We start from the raw sequence: 16,221 nt of genomic DNA on the forward strand, positions 1-16,221 counted from the left end.
ATGTTGGTTCTGTTTCCAGTGGACTTTTGACTTTGAATACCATGGACTTTATTGATACTTTATTTTGTATGAATTAATTATATCTCGCATGTATCGTACAATGTGCTATATGCTGTTTTTCACTGTTCTACTCTTATCCATTATAATACCGATTACATATACAAGAGAGTGATTTTTGTGTTCCTTTGCTTAAGATCACACAGCAAGCAAACAGGGTGGATATTTGCACGGCTGGAGGGTCAGGCAGCGTAGCTGTACATTCAAAGCCACCAAAATTAGCTCTTTTGCACATTTAAATAACTTCAGCAGGACTCTGGGGGGGGGGGGGAATGTTGCTGACTCATTCATCTCCCTGGGCATTCAAGAAGGCCCGGATGGCGATGTCAGCAGTTCTGCCGACGATACTTTTAAACCGTGAGGACAGGCTTGGTGCATGAACCGGGAAAGACTCCAAACGCTCTTGGACAGCTGAAGTGGAAAGATGGGGGACCCGAGCGACTTTAATTTGGCGAGCCGCGACAGAACGCTTTAATTAAATTACTTCGTATGGGATCGGCTCCGCTCTCTACGAGCAGCAGAAAGGCTGCAAAAAAAAGAAGAAAACAAATGTTATCTTGGAGCTTTCTTCAGCTGCGCAGCGAGGGGGCTCCAGCTGCTGCCACTGTTTCCATCCATAGCTCTGTCATGTGCCGTTTTAAAATCTTCCCTTCATGAACCTTCCCCGCTTGGCGGGAGATCAGATTCCACATACAGGCAAGGCGACTTAGGCAATTGCCTAGGTGACTTAGGCAATTGCCTAGGGCACCAGCTCCTAACGTGGGCATAGGGCGGGCACGTCCTCCCCTCATGCCATCCCTGAGCCACCGACTGGATGCTTTCAAGCTTCGGGGTTCTCCGAGGAGAACACAGAAGCCTGAAATTGCCGCTCGTTGTTTCTGGACGCTGAAGGGTCGGAGAAATTCCCCCGCCCCTCGGCAGCCAGAAACAACAGCACTTCAGTGGGTGACAGCATCATGCCACGCGCACAAAGATTTTCCCCCGTGGGAGGGGAAGAAGAAGAATGGCAGATTGATATCCTGCCCTTCTCCCTGAATCAGAGACTCAGAGCAGCTTACAATCTCCTATATCTTCTCCCCCCACAACAGACACCCTGTGAGGTGGGTGGGGCTGAGAGGGCTCTCACAGCAGCTGCCCTTTCAAGGACAACCTCTGCCAGAGCTATAGCTGACCCAAGGCCATTCCAGCAGGTGCAAGTGGAGGAGTGGGGAATCAAACCCGGTTCTCCCAGATAAGAGTCCGCACACTTCACCACTACACCAAACTGGTTCTCTGGAGTGGGCGCACGTCGGGGTTCTGCATATAGGAAAGTGTAAATTTTAAGATGCCAGTCTGTACAAGCAACGGATGGCAATTGTGGGAACGCCATGCCTGAATCGCAGGTGGTTATGAATACTTGGCTGAAAAATCTGCCATATTGCCAAGATGCTGTAAACTGGTGGGGGACCAGCGGTTAGCATTGGACTAGGCTTCCAGGAAACCCGGGTTCAAATCCACGCTTGGCCACAACCCGCTGGGTGACGTTGGGCCAGTCACACGCTCCCAAACTTACTTTACAAGTTGGTTGGTCTGTCTGTAGCAGCAGAAACGAGCAGGAGTCCAGGGGCACCTCCACTTGCACCTGCTAGCATGGCCTTGGGTCAGCCATAGCCCTGGCAGAGGTTGTCCTTGAAAGGGCAGCTGCTGTGAGAGCCCTCTCCAGCCCCACCCACCTCACAGGGTGTCTGTTGTGGGGGAGGAAGGGAAAGGAGATTGTGAGCCTCTCTGAGACTCTTCGGAGTGGAGGGCGGGATATAAATCCAATATCTTCATCTACCTCACAGGGTGTCTGTTGTGGGGGAGGAAGGAAAAGGAGATTGTGAGCCGCTCTGAGACTCTTCGGAGTGGAGGGCGGGATATAAATCCAATATCTTCATCTACCTCACAGGGTGTCTGTTGTGGGGGAGGAAGGGAAAGGAGATTGTGAGCCGCTCTAAGACTCTTTGGAGTGGAGGGCGGGATATAAATCCAATATCTTCATCTACCTCACAGGGTGTTTGTTGTGGGGGAGGAAGGGAAAGGAGATTGTGAGCCGCTCTGAGACTCTTCGGAGTGGAGGGCGGGCTATAAATCCAATATCTTCATCTACCTCACAGGGTGTCTGTTGTGGGGGGAGGAAGGTAAAGGAGATTGTGAGCCGCTCTGAGACTCTTCGGAGTGGAGGGCGGGATATAAATCCAATATCATCTTCTTCTTCTTCTAAAAGATAACAAAATTTGTGGCAGGGGAAGAGCTTTTGTGAGTCACTGGTGTCTGGAGAAGTGAGCAGCTACTCACAGAAGCAAATACCCAGCCACATATTTTGTTTGTCTTTGAGGTGCTACTTTAACAAGGCGGTCCTAACGAGGATAAAATGGAGGAGAGGAGAATTATGTTAAGCTGTTTTAGGTTTCCGCAGGGGGAAAAGGCTGGACCGGGGGGGGGGGGGGAGGGGCAAACTTGCTTTAAAAAAGGGGTACATAGAATATATATTAGATGTTTGAGAGCCACTATACATGAGCGGCAGATGTTTGACAACCACAAGACAGGAAGGAAGGAAGGCAGGAGGAAAGAAAGCAACTTGAATTTTAAATGCATTCTCCAAGCCACCAGCTGGCTTGGATGGAGAAGTGTTTTTAGAGACAAATGCCTTCTGAAAGCTGGCCAGTGGAGTACTAGAGATTTTGAGTCACACAATATGTGTGAAAGTGCCACAGTTTGGCCACCCCCGGGCTGGACATAAAATATTGACGGTCCAGGTCCTTGTGCAATTCTGGTCACCGCACCTCAAAAAGGATATTATAGCATTGGAAAAAGTGCAGAAAAGGGCAACGAAAATGATTAAAGGCTTGGCACACTTTCCCTATGAAGAAAGGTTAAAACGCTTGGGACTCTTTAGCTTGGAGAAACATTGACTGCGGGGTGACATGATAGAGGTTTACAAGATAATGCATGGGATGGAGAAAGTAGAGAAAGAGGTACTTTTCTTCCTTTCTCACAATACAAGAACTCGTGGGCATTCAATGAAAATGCTGAGCAGTTGGGTTAGAACGGATAAAAGGAAGTACTTCTTCACCCAAAGGGTGATTAACACGTGGAATTCACTGCCACAGGAGGTGGTGGCGGCTACAAGCATAGCCAGCTTCAAGAGGGGGTTAGATAAAAATATGGAGCAGAGGTCCATCAGTGGCTATTAGCCACAGTGTGTGTGTGTATATATATATATATATGTGTGTGTGTGTGTGTATTTTGGCCAGTGTGTGACACAGAGTGTTGGACTGGAGGGGCCATTGGCCTGATCCAACATGGCTTCTCTTATGTTCTTAAGGCAGGAGGAAAGAAATCATCTTGAATTTTAAATGCATTCTCCAAGCCACCAGCTGGCTTGGATGGAGAAGTGATTTAGAGACAAATGCCTTCTGCAAGCTGGCCGGTGGAGTACTAGAGATTTTGAAAGTCACACAATATGTGTGAAAGTGCCACGGTTTGGCCACCCCTGGGCTGGACATAAAATATCGATGGTCCAGGTCCTCATGGAAAGCTATGCCCTGCCTGAAATTTTCTTCCCCCCCCCCCCCCCCCCATTTCAGACTTTGTAAAATTTGCATGCCCTGGGCTGGGTAGCCCAGGCTAGCCTAACCTCATCAGGTCTCGGAAGCTAAGCAGAGGCAGTCCTGGTTAGTCCTTGGATGGGAGACCAACAAGGAAGTCCAGGGTCAGATGCAGAGGCAGGCAACGGCAAACCCTCCAAACCCCCATGATGTAGCCATAAATTGGCTGTGACTCGACAGTAATTTTTAAAAAAAAAAAATTATTCCCAAGAAACCAGGCAAAACTGAGGAGACCCAGTGGGAACGCTTTTGGCATTACGGCCCCACTGGTGGACCTCCTGATGACACCTGAGTTCTGACCGCTGTGTGACACAGAGTGTTGGACTGGATGGGCCATTGGCCTGATCCGACATGGCTTCTCTTATGTTCTTATGTCTGGGGCAGTGATGCTCTGTATTCTTGGTGCTTGGGGGGGTGGGGTAAGAGTGGGAGGGCTTCTGGAGTTCTGGCCCCACTGATGGACCTCCTGATGGCACCTGGGTTTTTTTGGCCACTGTGTGACACAGAGCGTTGGACTGGATAGGCCATTGGCCTGATCCAACATGGCTTCTCTTATGTTCTGATGTCTGGGGCAGTGATGCTCTGTATCCTTGGTGCTAGGGGGGTAAGACTGGGAAGGCTTCTGGAGTTCTGGCCCCACTGATGGACCTCCCGATGACACAGAGCATTGGACTGGATGGGCCATTATGCTGATCCAACATGGCTTCTCTTATGTTCTTATGTGACACAGAGTGTTGGACTGGATGGGCCACTGGCCTGATCCAACATGGCTTCTCTTATGTTCTTATGTGATACAGAGTGTTGGACTGGATGGGCCATTGGCCTGATCCAACATGGCTTCTCTTAGGTTCTTATCATGTGACACAGAGTGTTGGACTGGATGGACCACTGGCCTGATCCAACATGGCTTCTCTTATGTTCTTATGTGACACAGAGTGTTGGACTGGATGGGCCATTAGCCTGATCCAACATGGCTTCTCTTATGTTCTGATGCTCTTAACATGAGCCATAAAGGAGATTTTTTTTTTTTTTTTAAAAGGGGGGTACAAAACTTACTGAAAGGAAGAACCAACCAGAAAACATTTTCAAACAGATTCTTCTATTTTATTGTGGTTGTCAGAGAAAGAAATGCTAAATGGCCAAGCGGGAAGACAGGCTTTTGAAATCTTGTTTCCCCAGCGGAACACATTTACAGAATGGATTTTGCAGCTCGGCGAACATCCCAGCAGTGGGAATTTAATCCGTAAAAAGGACGGTGGCAGAAGTCACGGCCTTCGACTCCGCTTCGCCAGCTAGCTGCCGCTTCCGACCCAATTAGTCTCAGGCCTTCGTCAACCCAGGGACAACTGATTTCTGCCGCTTGAACGTATGCAACGCGTCTACTTTGCTAGGCATTAGGGTAGCTTATTTAATTAACGCGATCACAGGGGTCACGTGGATTTAACCAAATAACAAAGATAAACTCTATTAGGAAACCGCTGCAAAGTAAGTGGCAGATGTCGCCGTTATGTTAATGGACGAAGCCAATTTTGCTGTCCTCAAGAGCGCCTGTAACTATGAGCTTGTTTTGTCAAAAGCTCACGTATGGCGTTTTCCTGTGTGCACTCACTGAAAGCTTTACCGCTGATGTCTCAGAGTCCATGCAAGTGTGCGAAAGTGACGTGTGATACGCTCCAAGTTTGCTCTTATCAAAGGAAAGCGGTGTGAAAGTATTTTACTGCATAAAAGAAACTGTTGTTCCAAAGACAGGCCACTCATGGTGTTTATATGTATTATGTTGCCTTTATTTCCCAATAAGGGGAATGAGAGTGTTTTATCTTTGAGTGCCCCCCCTCCTCAAGGTTAGGAGACCGAAGGAGCAGGAGGAGGAGGAAGCTGGAACTCTCTGGGGCAGCGATGTTCTGTATTCTTGGTACTTGGGGGGGGGCACAATGGGAGGGCTTCTAGCCCCACTGGTGGACTTCCCCACTGATGGGTCTTTTTGGCCACTGTGTGACACAGAGTGTTGGACTGGATGGGCCATTGGCTTGATCCGACATGGCTTCTCTTATGTTCTTATGTTCCTAAGACGAAGAAATTGGATTTATATCCCACCCTATACTCTGAATCTCAGAGCGGCTCACAATCTCCTTTACCTCCCCCCTCCCCACAACAGACACCCTGTGAGGTGGGTGGGGCTGAGAGAGGTCTCACAGCAGCTGCTCTTTCAAGGTTGACTCCTACGAGAGCTCTGGCTGACCCAAGGCCATTCCAGCAGGTGCAAGTGAAGGAGTGGGGAATCAGACCTGGTTCTCCCAGATAAGAGAGCTATGGCTGACCCAAGGCCATTCCAGCTGGTGCAAGTGGAGGAGTGGGGAATCAGACCCGGTTCTCTCAGATAAGAGAGCTATGGCTGACCCAAGGCCATTCCAGCTGGTGCAAGTGGAGGAGTGGGGAATCAGACCCGGTTCTCCCAGATAAGAGTCTGCACACTTAGAGCTCTGGCTGACCCAAGGCCATTCCAGCAGGTGCAAGTGGAGGAGCAGGAATCAAACCCGGTTCTCCCAGATAAGAGTCTGCACACTTAGAGCTCTGGCTGACCCAAGGCCATTCCAGCAGCTGCAAGTGGAGGAGTGGGGAATCAGACCCGGTTCTCCCAGATAAGAGTCTGCACACTTAGAGCTCTGGCTGACCCAAGGCCATTCCAGCAGCTGCAAGTGGAGGAGTGGGGAATCAGACCCGGTTCTCCCAGATAAGAGTCTGCACACTTAGAGCTATGGCTAACCCAAGGCCATTCCAGCAGCTGCAAGTGGAGGAGCGGGGAATCAAACCCGGTTCTCCCAGATAAGAGTCTGCATACTTAGAGCTCTGGCTGACCCAAGGCCATTCCAGCAGGTGCAAGTGGAGGAGTGGGGAATCAAACCCGGTTCTCCCAGATAAGTGTCCGTGCACTTCACCACTACACCAAACTGGTCCTCAACGGAGTGTGACTCTAATGTGGAATTCTCTGCCAGAGAATGTCATGAAGACCACAGGAACAAACCGCTTTCGTGTATGTGGTTAATTAATAATTTCTAATGCCCGCGGCCCACCTTGGCTTCCTCCTCTTGCGCTTTCTTCACAATCGCTTGCAACTGGACTTCCCGCTTGAATTCAGCATGGAGGAGCTTCTCTTCCATCATTCTCCGCCTCTGATCCAATAATTCCTCCTTCCATTTCCGGACATCCTTTTCCTGGGGAACAAGAAAGCAGGCCATAATGAACAGGCAAAAAAAAAAAAAATCAAAACTACTATTTTCATGCTGCAATTTTTTATTATACTAAATAACGGCGCACATGTCACCTAGGGTTAGATGAACACACACGTAAGGCTACCTTACACTGAGCTGGAGGCAGTATATTGTGGTCAGGATTGTCTCTTGTGGTCAGGATTGTCTATTATGGTCAGGATTGTCTATTCAGACTGGCCTGTGGATTTCCACAGTCTCAGGTAGAGGTTTTTCCCATCACCTACTGCCTAGTCCAGGCGTGGCCAAACTGTGGCTCAGGAGCCACATGCGGCTCTTTCACACATATCGTGTGGCTCTCAAAGTTCCCATCACCCGGCTTGCATAAGACGTTTGTCTCTTTAAATTACTTCTCCAAGCCAAGTCATCCAGTGGCTTGGAGAATGCATTTACAGTTAAACTTGCTTTCTTTCCACCTCCACCTCCCCCATCTATTTGCTTTCTTTCCACCTTTCTCACCACCCTTCCTTCCTTCCAATCTTGTGGCTCTTGAACATCTGATGTTCATGTCCTCTGGCTCTCAAACATCTGACATTTACTCTGTGTTGCTCTTATGTTGAGCAAGTTTGGCCGTCCCTGGCCTACTCTTTTAACTGGAGATAACAAGGATTGAACGTGGGACCTTCTGCATGCCAAGCAGCGGCTCAGCCACTGAGCCACAGCCCCTTCTATAATATACAAGAACACACAAAGCCTTTTTATACTGAATCAGACCCTCGGTCCATCAAAGTCAATATTGCCTACTCAGACTGGCAGAGGCTCTCCAGGGTCACAGGCAGAGGGGTCTTTCACATCACCTACTGCCTGGTCCTTTTAACTGGAGTTGGGGACCGAACCTAGGGTTTTTTGCATACTAAGCAGACGCTTCATCACTGAGTCACAGCCTCTCTCTAAAGAAAGCCACGATCTACTGAATAAAATCCTTGGTCTATCAAGGTCAGTATTGTCCACTCAGACTGGCAGCAGCTCTCCGGGGTCTCAGGGAAAGCTCTTGCTCATTACGTACTACTTGGTTCTTTAAACCGGAGATGCTGGGGATTGAACCTGGGACCTTCTGCATGCAGGCCCAGGCCTAGACTGTCTGGCACCCTCGGCAAGGCTAACCTCTGGCACCCCCTCTTGCATGGATAACAACCCCAAGTCACATGGGGGGGGGCACCCAATTTGGCCCCCCAAGAAGAAGACGACTGCAGATTTATACCCCACCCTTCTCTCTGAATCCGAGACTCAGAGCGGCTTACAATCTCCTATATATTCTCCCCCCACAACAGACACCCTGTGAGGTGGGTGGGGCTGAGAGGGCTCTCCAGCAGCTGCCCTTTCAAGGGCAACTCTTGCAAGATCTATAGCTGACCCAAGGCCATTCCAGCAGCTGCAAGTGGAGGAGTGGGGAATCAAGCCTGGTTCTCCCAGATAAGAGTCTGCACACTTAGAGCCAGTGGAGAGCCAGTTTGGTGTAGTGGTGAAGTGTGCGGACTCTTATCTGGGAGAACCGGGTTTGATTCCCAACTCCTCCACTTGCACCTGCTGGAATGGCCTTGGGTCAGAAATAGCTCTGGCAGAGGTTGTCCTTGAAAGGGCAGCTGCTGTGAGAGCCCTCTCAGCCCCACCCACCTCACAGGGTGTCTGTTGTGGGGGAGGAAGGGAAAGGAGATTGTGAGCCGCTCTGAGACTCTTCAGAGTGGAGGGCAGGATAGAAATCCAATATCTTCTTCTTCTTAACCACTACACCAAACCAGCTCCGTAGGCAATCGCCTCGTTTGCCTAGTGGCAGGGACGACCCTCTTTGCAGCCTGAGCAGATGTTCAACCAATGACCCTCCCAGATTGGTAGCAGCTCTCCAGGACCCCAGGCAGAGGTCTTTCTCATCACCTACTGCCAGATGCTTTAACTGGAGATGCCAGGGATTGAACCTGGGACCTTCCACGTGCCAAGGAAATGCTCTGCCACTGAGCTTCTCCCCAGATCCTTACATGCATCTGTAATTCCGCTTTTCTCCTCGGGAGTCTGCTGCAAATATCAGCTAAAAATGTAACAGAGAGAAAATGTTGGTTGCCGTAACTTGGCAATAAGCAAGCGGGGCAGCGGAACCCTTGTGGAGCCTTTCAATCATAATGAAAACGGAGTTACAGAGAGAGATGTCATAAATCTCCTACAGTCTCCCGCAAGCTGGCAATCATTCCAACCTTAATGGGTGTCGACAGTTTTAAAGGGCGATGTGTCATGTTACACCTAATGTGACAAAAGCTCTCGCTTCCCTTCACAGAAGACGAGATCATGTGAACTCTGGAACCGTGGGTGATATTTACCTACGTCTTTCTCCAGCCCGGAGAACATTTGCATAAGGAAGTTGAAGATCAGCAAAACAGAGAGAGTGTTATTACTATGATACCTAGGTAATTTACAGTCTAGTCCAGGGACTGGTAATCACTGGCAAGGGGGGAGGGGGGGTTGAACAGTGGCGTGCCAGATCTGTTTGCTCGGTGCTGTAACTCTCCTGCTCTGCCCCAGAGTTCCCCAACACGATGCCCATGGGCACCATGGAGCAGTTACTTCCCTTGGAGTCTGCTAAGCTCTTTTGAAAGTGGGCAGTGCCGTTGTAAGGAAGGGCTTGTTATTGGTTGCTGTTCAAAGGAAAGGGGCAGTTTCTGCCGGACTATAAGTAGAACTGATAGTCCAGCAGAAACCACCAAACAAGACAGGGGGCTAGGTTCTGTTCCCAGGTTTATAAAGAACGCAAAAAGCGAGACAAATAGGCCAAACTGTAAATCTTGGAACAAATTTTAAAATGACTTTCTGAAAACGGTTTAAAGGGTTAGAGAATAATCTTTAAAATTCTTCTTTTCTTTTTTTTTACTGTTATAACCCTCAAGTCATCAAATTTTAACACGCAGAATCTTTGTGGGACTTTTTGTACTTTTAAGGTTGTTTTAGATGACTAAAATGTTCTGGTCTATGACTGTAATGATAAACTGAACTGAACTGGTAAGTTCCAGGCTTGCCTTAGTCAGCGTGTGGTTCCACTTCCCCTCCCAGCTTTCCTTCTTCTCAGAAAGTGCGAGAAGGGAGGTATCCTATTTGGATGCGCCTCCTGCAGAACCCAGTTTGGGTTTGGCTCTGTCTCCTGCGGAAGCCGCTTTTGAGGTGGTGCTCCTTTCAAAATTCCAAATGTGCCCGCAGGCTCAAAAAGGTTGGGAGACCCATACTCTAACCCCAAAGGCAGGAGCGTCACCAAGCCAGGTGGGACTTCAAGTACAGCTCTGCAAGTTTTTTTGCAGGGTCTGGACATTAACAGCCCCCAATTATTTAATGCAGGGATCCCCAACATGGTGTCTGAGGGCGAGATGGCACAGGCTGACACCTTTTCAGTCAGATGGGGGCAGAGCACATTCAGGAGGGGGTATAGCCCAGAGCAGCGGTCCCTAACCTTTTTGGCACCAGGGACCAGTTTTGCGGAAGACATTTTTTCCACGGACTGTGGGTGGTGGTGGGGGGAGGATGGTTTCAGGATAATACCATTGTGCACTTTATTTCTATTAGTTTGGAGTGGTGGTGAAGTGCGCAGACTCTTATCTGGGATTCCCCACTCCTCCACTTGCAGCCGCTGGAATGGCCTTGGGTCAGCCATAGCTCTCGCAGAGTTGTCCTTGAAAGGGCAGCTTCTGGGAGAGCTCTCTCAGTCCCATCTGCCTCACAGGAAGGAAAAGGAGATTGTGAGGCGCTCTGAGACTCTGAAATTCGGAGTGGAGGGCAGGATATAAACCCAATGTTGTTGTTGTCGTCTTCTTATTATTATTACTACATTGTAATACACAATGAAATAATTATACAACTCACGGCCCGGTTGCTAACAGGCCATGGACTGGTACTGGTCCACGGACCGGGGGTTCGGGATCCCTGGCCCAGAGGGACCCTCTATTTCAGGCCTGTTTCCGCACCTGCCAAGTGCTTTTGGAAAGTGGGTAGGGCCAGATGGGGCTTTTTGTCAGTAAGGCTTCTGATTGGCTGTGCAAATTTTAAAAAATGTTGCTTTGGCAGCAGCTACTGCCACAACACAAGAATCATCACTGCACGATCAAAGATAAGCTGTGCTGGCCATTCTGCGGCTGGCTCCGCCTCTCACGGCAGGCATTTTGTGCCAGCCATTCTGTGGCTGGCTCCGCCTCTCACGGCAGACATTTTGTGCCAGCCATTCTGTGGCTGGCTCCGCCTCCCCCAGCAGCCATTTTGTGCCAACCATTTTTGTTTGGCTGGGCCCACCATGCTGTACCAGAATTCCACAGGCTGAAAAGGGTTGGGGACCACTGATTTAATATAACATGGAAACAACACATGCAAAGTCACGCTAACTGGAACTTGAATGTCGAGGCCGCTTACCCGCTCCATTAATTTCTGAAGCTTTAGTGTCTTCTCTTCCCGCAGCTTCTCTCGCAGCTGCTGAGCCTTCATCTGTTTCTCTTCATGTTTCTTTTTCGACTCTGCTATCGTTCTTGCAAAATAAACACACCGGGAGAAACCCAATGAGACCGAAAAAAGCAAAAGCGAGAGAGAGAAAAAAGCGGATATTCTGCATTCCTTAAGGAAATGCAAGCTCCAAGTGTAAGTTTCAAACCAATGAACTGTGAGGCACAAATATTTTATTTACCCCAAAACCCTAATTATGCGTATAATGCAATTTTTGGAAAATTTTAAACACGATGTCGGAGGCATCTGTTCTTGCAGCATCCACGGGAGAAAAAGTCTGATACTTAAGACAACCCCAACATCTCAAACAGGACAGGCATCGTTTAAGCCTCGTTATGGTCTGTCGCTATCAAACCGATCTTTGGGCTCAAGCTCTTGTGTGCAGCTAGTTAACTGAAGACTTCCAGACCCACAAAACTGCTGATCGTTGCTGCAGCGGAATCACCGACTGTAGTCAGTCTCGTTTCCCCCAAGCAGGATACCAGCTGAGATCAAAAAACCACAGACTGGGACCAAAGGCATGTATGGAAGATTGCAGACTATCGTTCGTGGCTTGGAGGTAGCAGCAAAATGGGTGTTCGGCGTGCCTGAATCTTTAGGTTCAAGCTGAACCATCTTAGTGAATTGTCCACAAAGGCAGTGGTCCCCAACCTTTTTGGCACTAGGGACTGGTTTTGTGAAAGACAATTTTTCCATGGATCGGAGGTTGGTGTGTGTGTGGGGGGGTGGTTTCTGGATGATACAATTGTGCACTTTATTTCTATTAGTTTGGTGTGGTGGTTAAGTGTATGGATTCTTATCTGAGAGAACCGGGTTTGATGCTCCACTCCTCTCCTTGCAGCTACATGAATGGCCTTGGGTCAGCCATACCTCTCGCAGAGCTGTCCTTGAAAGGGCAGCTTCTGTGAGAGCTCTCTCAGTCCCGTCCACTTCACAGGGTGTCCGTTGTGGGGGAAGAAGGTCAAGGAGATTGTGAGCTGCTCTGAGACTCTGAGATTCAGAGGGGAGGGCAGGATATTAATCCAATGTCATCTTATTATTATTATTGCTACATTGTGGCTCAGAGGTAGAGCAGCTGCTTGGTAAGCAGAAGGTCCCAGGTTCAATCCCCAGCATCTCCAACTAAAAAGGATCCAGGCAAGTAGTAGTGATAAACCTCAGCTTGAGACTCTGGAGAGCCGCTGCCAGTCTGAGTAGACAATACCGTCTTTGATGGACTGAGGGTCAGATTCAGTAGAAGGCAGCTTCACATGTTCATTTATGATGAAATAATTATACAACTCACGGCCCGGTTGCCAACAGGCCACGGACCAGGGGTTGGGGACCCCTGCACTAAGAAGAAGAAGAAGATGATATTGGATTTATATCCCGCCCTCCACTCCGAAGAGTCTCAGCGCGGCTCACAATCTCCTTTACCTTCCTCCCCCACAACAGACACCCTGTGAGGTAGATGAAAATATTGGATTTATATCCCGCCCTCCACTCTGAAGAGTCTCAGAGCGGCTCACAATCTCCTTTCCCTTCCTCCCCCACAACAGACACCCTGTGAGGTAGAAGAAGATATTGGATTTATATCCCGCCCTCCACTCCGAAGAGTCTCAGAGCGGCTCACAATCTCCTTTCCCTTCCTCCCCCACAACAGACACCCTGTGAGGTGGGTGGGGCTGGAGAAGGCTCTCACAGCAGCTGCCCTTTCAAGGACAACTCCTGCAAGAGCTATGGCTGACCCAAGGCCATTCCAGCAGGTGCAAGTGGAGCAGTGAGGAATCAAACCCGGTTCTCCCAGATAAGAATCCATACACTTAACCACTATGCTTTGCAATTGACAGAGCCTAGCAAAGCGAGCTATCCCTCCCCCTCCTTCCTCCCCAAGGGAGGAGCCTCAGCCAATGGAGAAAACAGAGGTTTTGCTCTGTAGCTCCTGTGCGCTTGAGCAAGCCTTGCAAAACAAGCTGTTATGCAGAAGGAAGGAAGAGAGAGGGAGAAGGAAGCGGATGACAGGCAGTTGCTCAGGAGCCTTCTAGGAGCCGTTTGGGGGCCTGATTCAGCCCCCGGGCCGCACGTTTGACACCCCTGCTCTAGGCTGATCCTGCATTGAGCAGGGGGTTGGACTAGATGGCCTGTATGATCCCTTCCGGCTCTATAGTGACCCTCTCATGATTCCTTACAGGACTACCTGTCCCCTTCATCACATCCTCCCATCAGATGTTTGAGAGCCACAAGACATGAATGTCAGATGTTTGAGAGCTGCGAGGAAAAGAGGGAGGTTGGGGTACACTGCCCTAGAGAATAATTCCAGGGAAAAATACTAATGAACACTGGACTTCATAGAAGTCCAGAAATGTTATTATCTCCTGACTGATCTTGATGTTTTAGTAAGCCTCAAGTCAAGCAGCATTTGCTGAAGTGGCTGAGAAATTAAGCAGCAAGTTACTGGAAGACACTGCCGTTTCTTGTGTTTGAGGATTCCTGCATTTGTCCTTTGCTTTCACAATGACCCATGGCGGACGCAAATAAATAAACTGAACTGATCGAACTGAACTGATACTACAGAAAACGGTTAGGAGTTTGTTTGGAGAATGTCATAACATCTGCAATGTCCAAAAAAGTGTTTCCTGTCTGAAACGGTTGTCGGACTGTCTATAAATATGTGTAGATTTGTTATCGTAATGTTTGACCGTCAATCACCCTCGAGAACAGGTCACATGACGCAAAACACAGTAGGGGTTTTATACAGGCAGAGGCTTGTTCTCCTCACCGCTTTGCTGCAAAACTTTATAACACTAGGCACCCTTGGACCAATCAGACTCTCAGCCTAACCTACCTCACAGGGTTGTTGTTAGGATAAAATCGATGACAGGAGAAGGATGTGAGTTGTTTTGGGTCCTCGTGGGGGGGGGAAAGGCCAGATATAAGTGAAGCAAATAAATTAAGAAGGGCTGGCTTTTATACCTCTATTACATGCTGGAGTCTCAGAGTGGCTTAAAATGTCTTCCCTTCCTCTCCAACAGGCACCCTGAGAAGTGGGTGGGGCTGAGAGAGCTCTGAGAGAATTGTGACTGACCCAAGTTCACCAGTTGGCTTCACGTAGAGGAGCACGGAACTAAACCAGAGTTCCCCACTATTAAGCACTACACCAAACTGGCTCTCAATAAATAAGTAACAAAGACAAAGTATGCTATTTCTTTGCCATACAGTTTTTTCTATGGGCAGCAAATGAACATCTTCTCTTATTTATTTTGGGACTGGAATAACCCTATAAAGATTTTCCTCCAGAATCACATCAGAATAATCACAGTATTATTACATTCAGGGCTTTTTTTGCGGCAGAAACTCCTTTGCATGTTAAGCTACACACCCCCTGATGTAGCCAATCCTCCAAGAGCTTACAGGGCTCATAGTACAGGGCCTATTGAAAGCTCCAGGAGGATTGGCTACATGGGGGGGTGTGGCCAAATAATCAAAGGAAGTCCTGCTACAAAATGAGCTCTGTGCCTTATACTCTCTGCCTTATACGTTATACTGATGTAGCCAATCCTCCAAGAGCTTACAGTAGACCCTGTAATAACAGCCTTGTAAACTCTTGGGAGGATTGGCTACATAAGTCTACATTGACCTAATATTAGGCCACACCCCTCTTATTATTAGGCCGCATATTAGACCATACCCCTCTTATGCAGCCAATCCTCCAAGAGCTTACAGCACTCCCAGTACTGGGCCTACTGAAAGTTCCAGGAGGATTGGCTACAATGGGGGTGTGCAGCCAAATATTCAAAGGAGGTCCTGCTACAAAATGAGCTCTGTGCCTTATACTCTCTGCCTTATAGGAGCTCCTGCTACAAAAAAAGCCCTGATTTCAATGACGACATACGATTCTATCACGACTATTCTAATCAAACATTCAAAAATGGAAGACCTCTTGCGAGAGGGCGAGGAGAGTTTCTCGTGCATGTGTATTCCGTGACCGGGAGGACGAGCCGGTTCTTCCTCCACGATGTCACCCCAAGAGTTATTCTGACGCCACGATTCACGAGCTGCACGTGGAAAGATCACGTTAACGGAAGAGGAGAAGCCGACCGCGGGCGGGAACACTGTTTTGGGTGGGTGGGAGGGATAGGGATCGCATGATTTGTGATTCGAGGGGGGTCATTCCCTATTTCTGAACAGGAATGGTTTACCTTCGTAATCTGCCAGAACGTCGTTCCAGTCCATGGAAATGCCACAGAAAGAGATGGTTCCGCTGCCCATGCTGGCCTAAAATTAAACGATGTGAGATAGAAAATAGAAACGGAACTTTAGAAGCCTTGGAAACAGGAGTTCGTGGTTTGTACAGATGCTCTACTTCGGGGGTGCTGAATTCATTTGTCATGAGGGCCGAATATGACATAAATGGGACCTTGTCGGGTTGGGCCATTTCGGGTTGGGCCGGGCCATGTTTGTACCTATTGATGATTAGGTAACAGATGTAAGCTTTATAAAGGACACAGACAAACACAGATTTTTTTTAAACCTTAAAACATCTTTAAAACATCAGCACTCGGACTTAAAGGTGCTTTCTTTGTATCTCTCCCATGGGATCCAGAGAACTTGGCGAAGGACGTTCTAGCACTTTCCTTCCACAGGGGACCAGGAGGAGCCTCAATCAATAAAAGAAAGAGAGGCTTGGCTATGCAACTGTGAGAGTCTGGCAAAGCAAGCTATCCCTCCTCCACTTCCTTCCCAAGGGAGGAGCCTCAACCAATGGAGAAAATAGAGGTTTTGCTCTGGAGCTCCTGTGCAATTGAGCAAGCCCGGTAAAGCAAGCT

General features: G+C 48.7%; 1 protein-coding gene across 2 annotated transcripts in view; it reads right to left on the reverse strand.

Moving 5' to 3' along the window:
• The window catches only part of SCAPER (S-phase cyclin A associated protein in the ER), a 251,036-nt gene that overhangs the window by 179,094 nt on the left and 55,721 nt on the right, over positions 1-16,221 (reverse strand). For both annotated transcript variants that reach the window (XM_060259908.1, XM_060259909.1), the window contains 4 exons: positions 15,595-15,670; positions 15,333-15,450; positions 11,330-11,441; positions 6,758-6,898 (listed from right to left, as the gene is read on the reverse strand). In XM_060259908.1, the coding sequence (XP_060115891.1) occupies positions 6,758-6,898; positions 11,330-11,441; positions 15,333-15,450; positions 15,595-15,670 (447 nt within the window). The remainder of the gene's footprint in view (positions 1-6,757; positions 6,899-11,329; positions 11,442-15,332; positions 15,451-15,594; positions 15,671-16,221) is intronic.

This window comes from Heteronotia binoei, chromosome 19, assembly GCF_032191835.1.
Source record: "Heteronotia binoei isolate CCM8104 ecotype False Entrance Well chromosome 19, APGP_CSIRO_Hbin_v1, whole genome shotgun sequence".
Taxonomy (NCBI): Eukaryota; Metazoa; Chordata; class Lepidosauria; order Squamata; family Gekkonidae; genus Heteronotia; species Heteronotia binoei.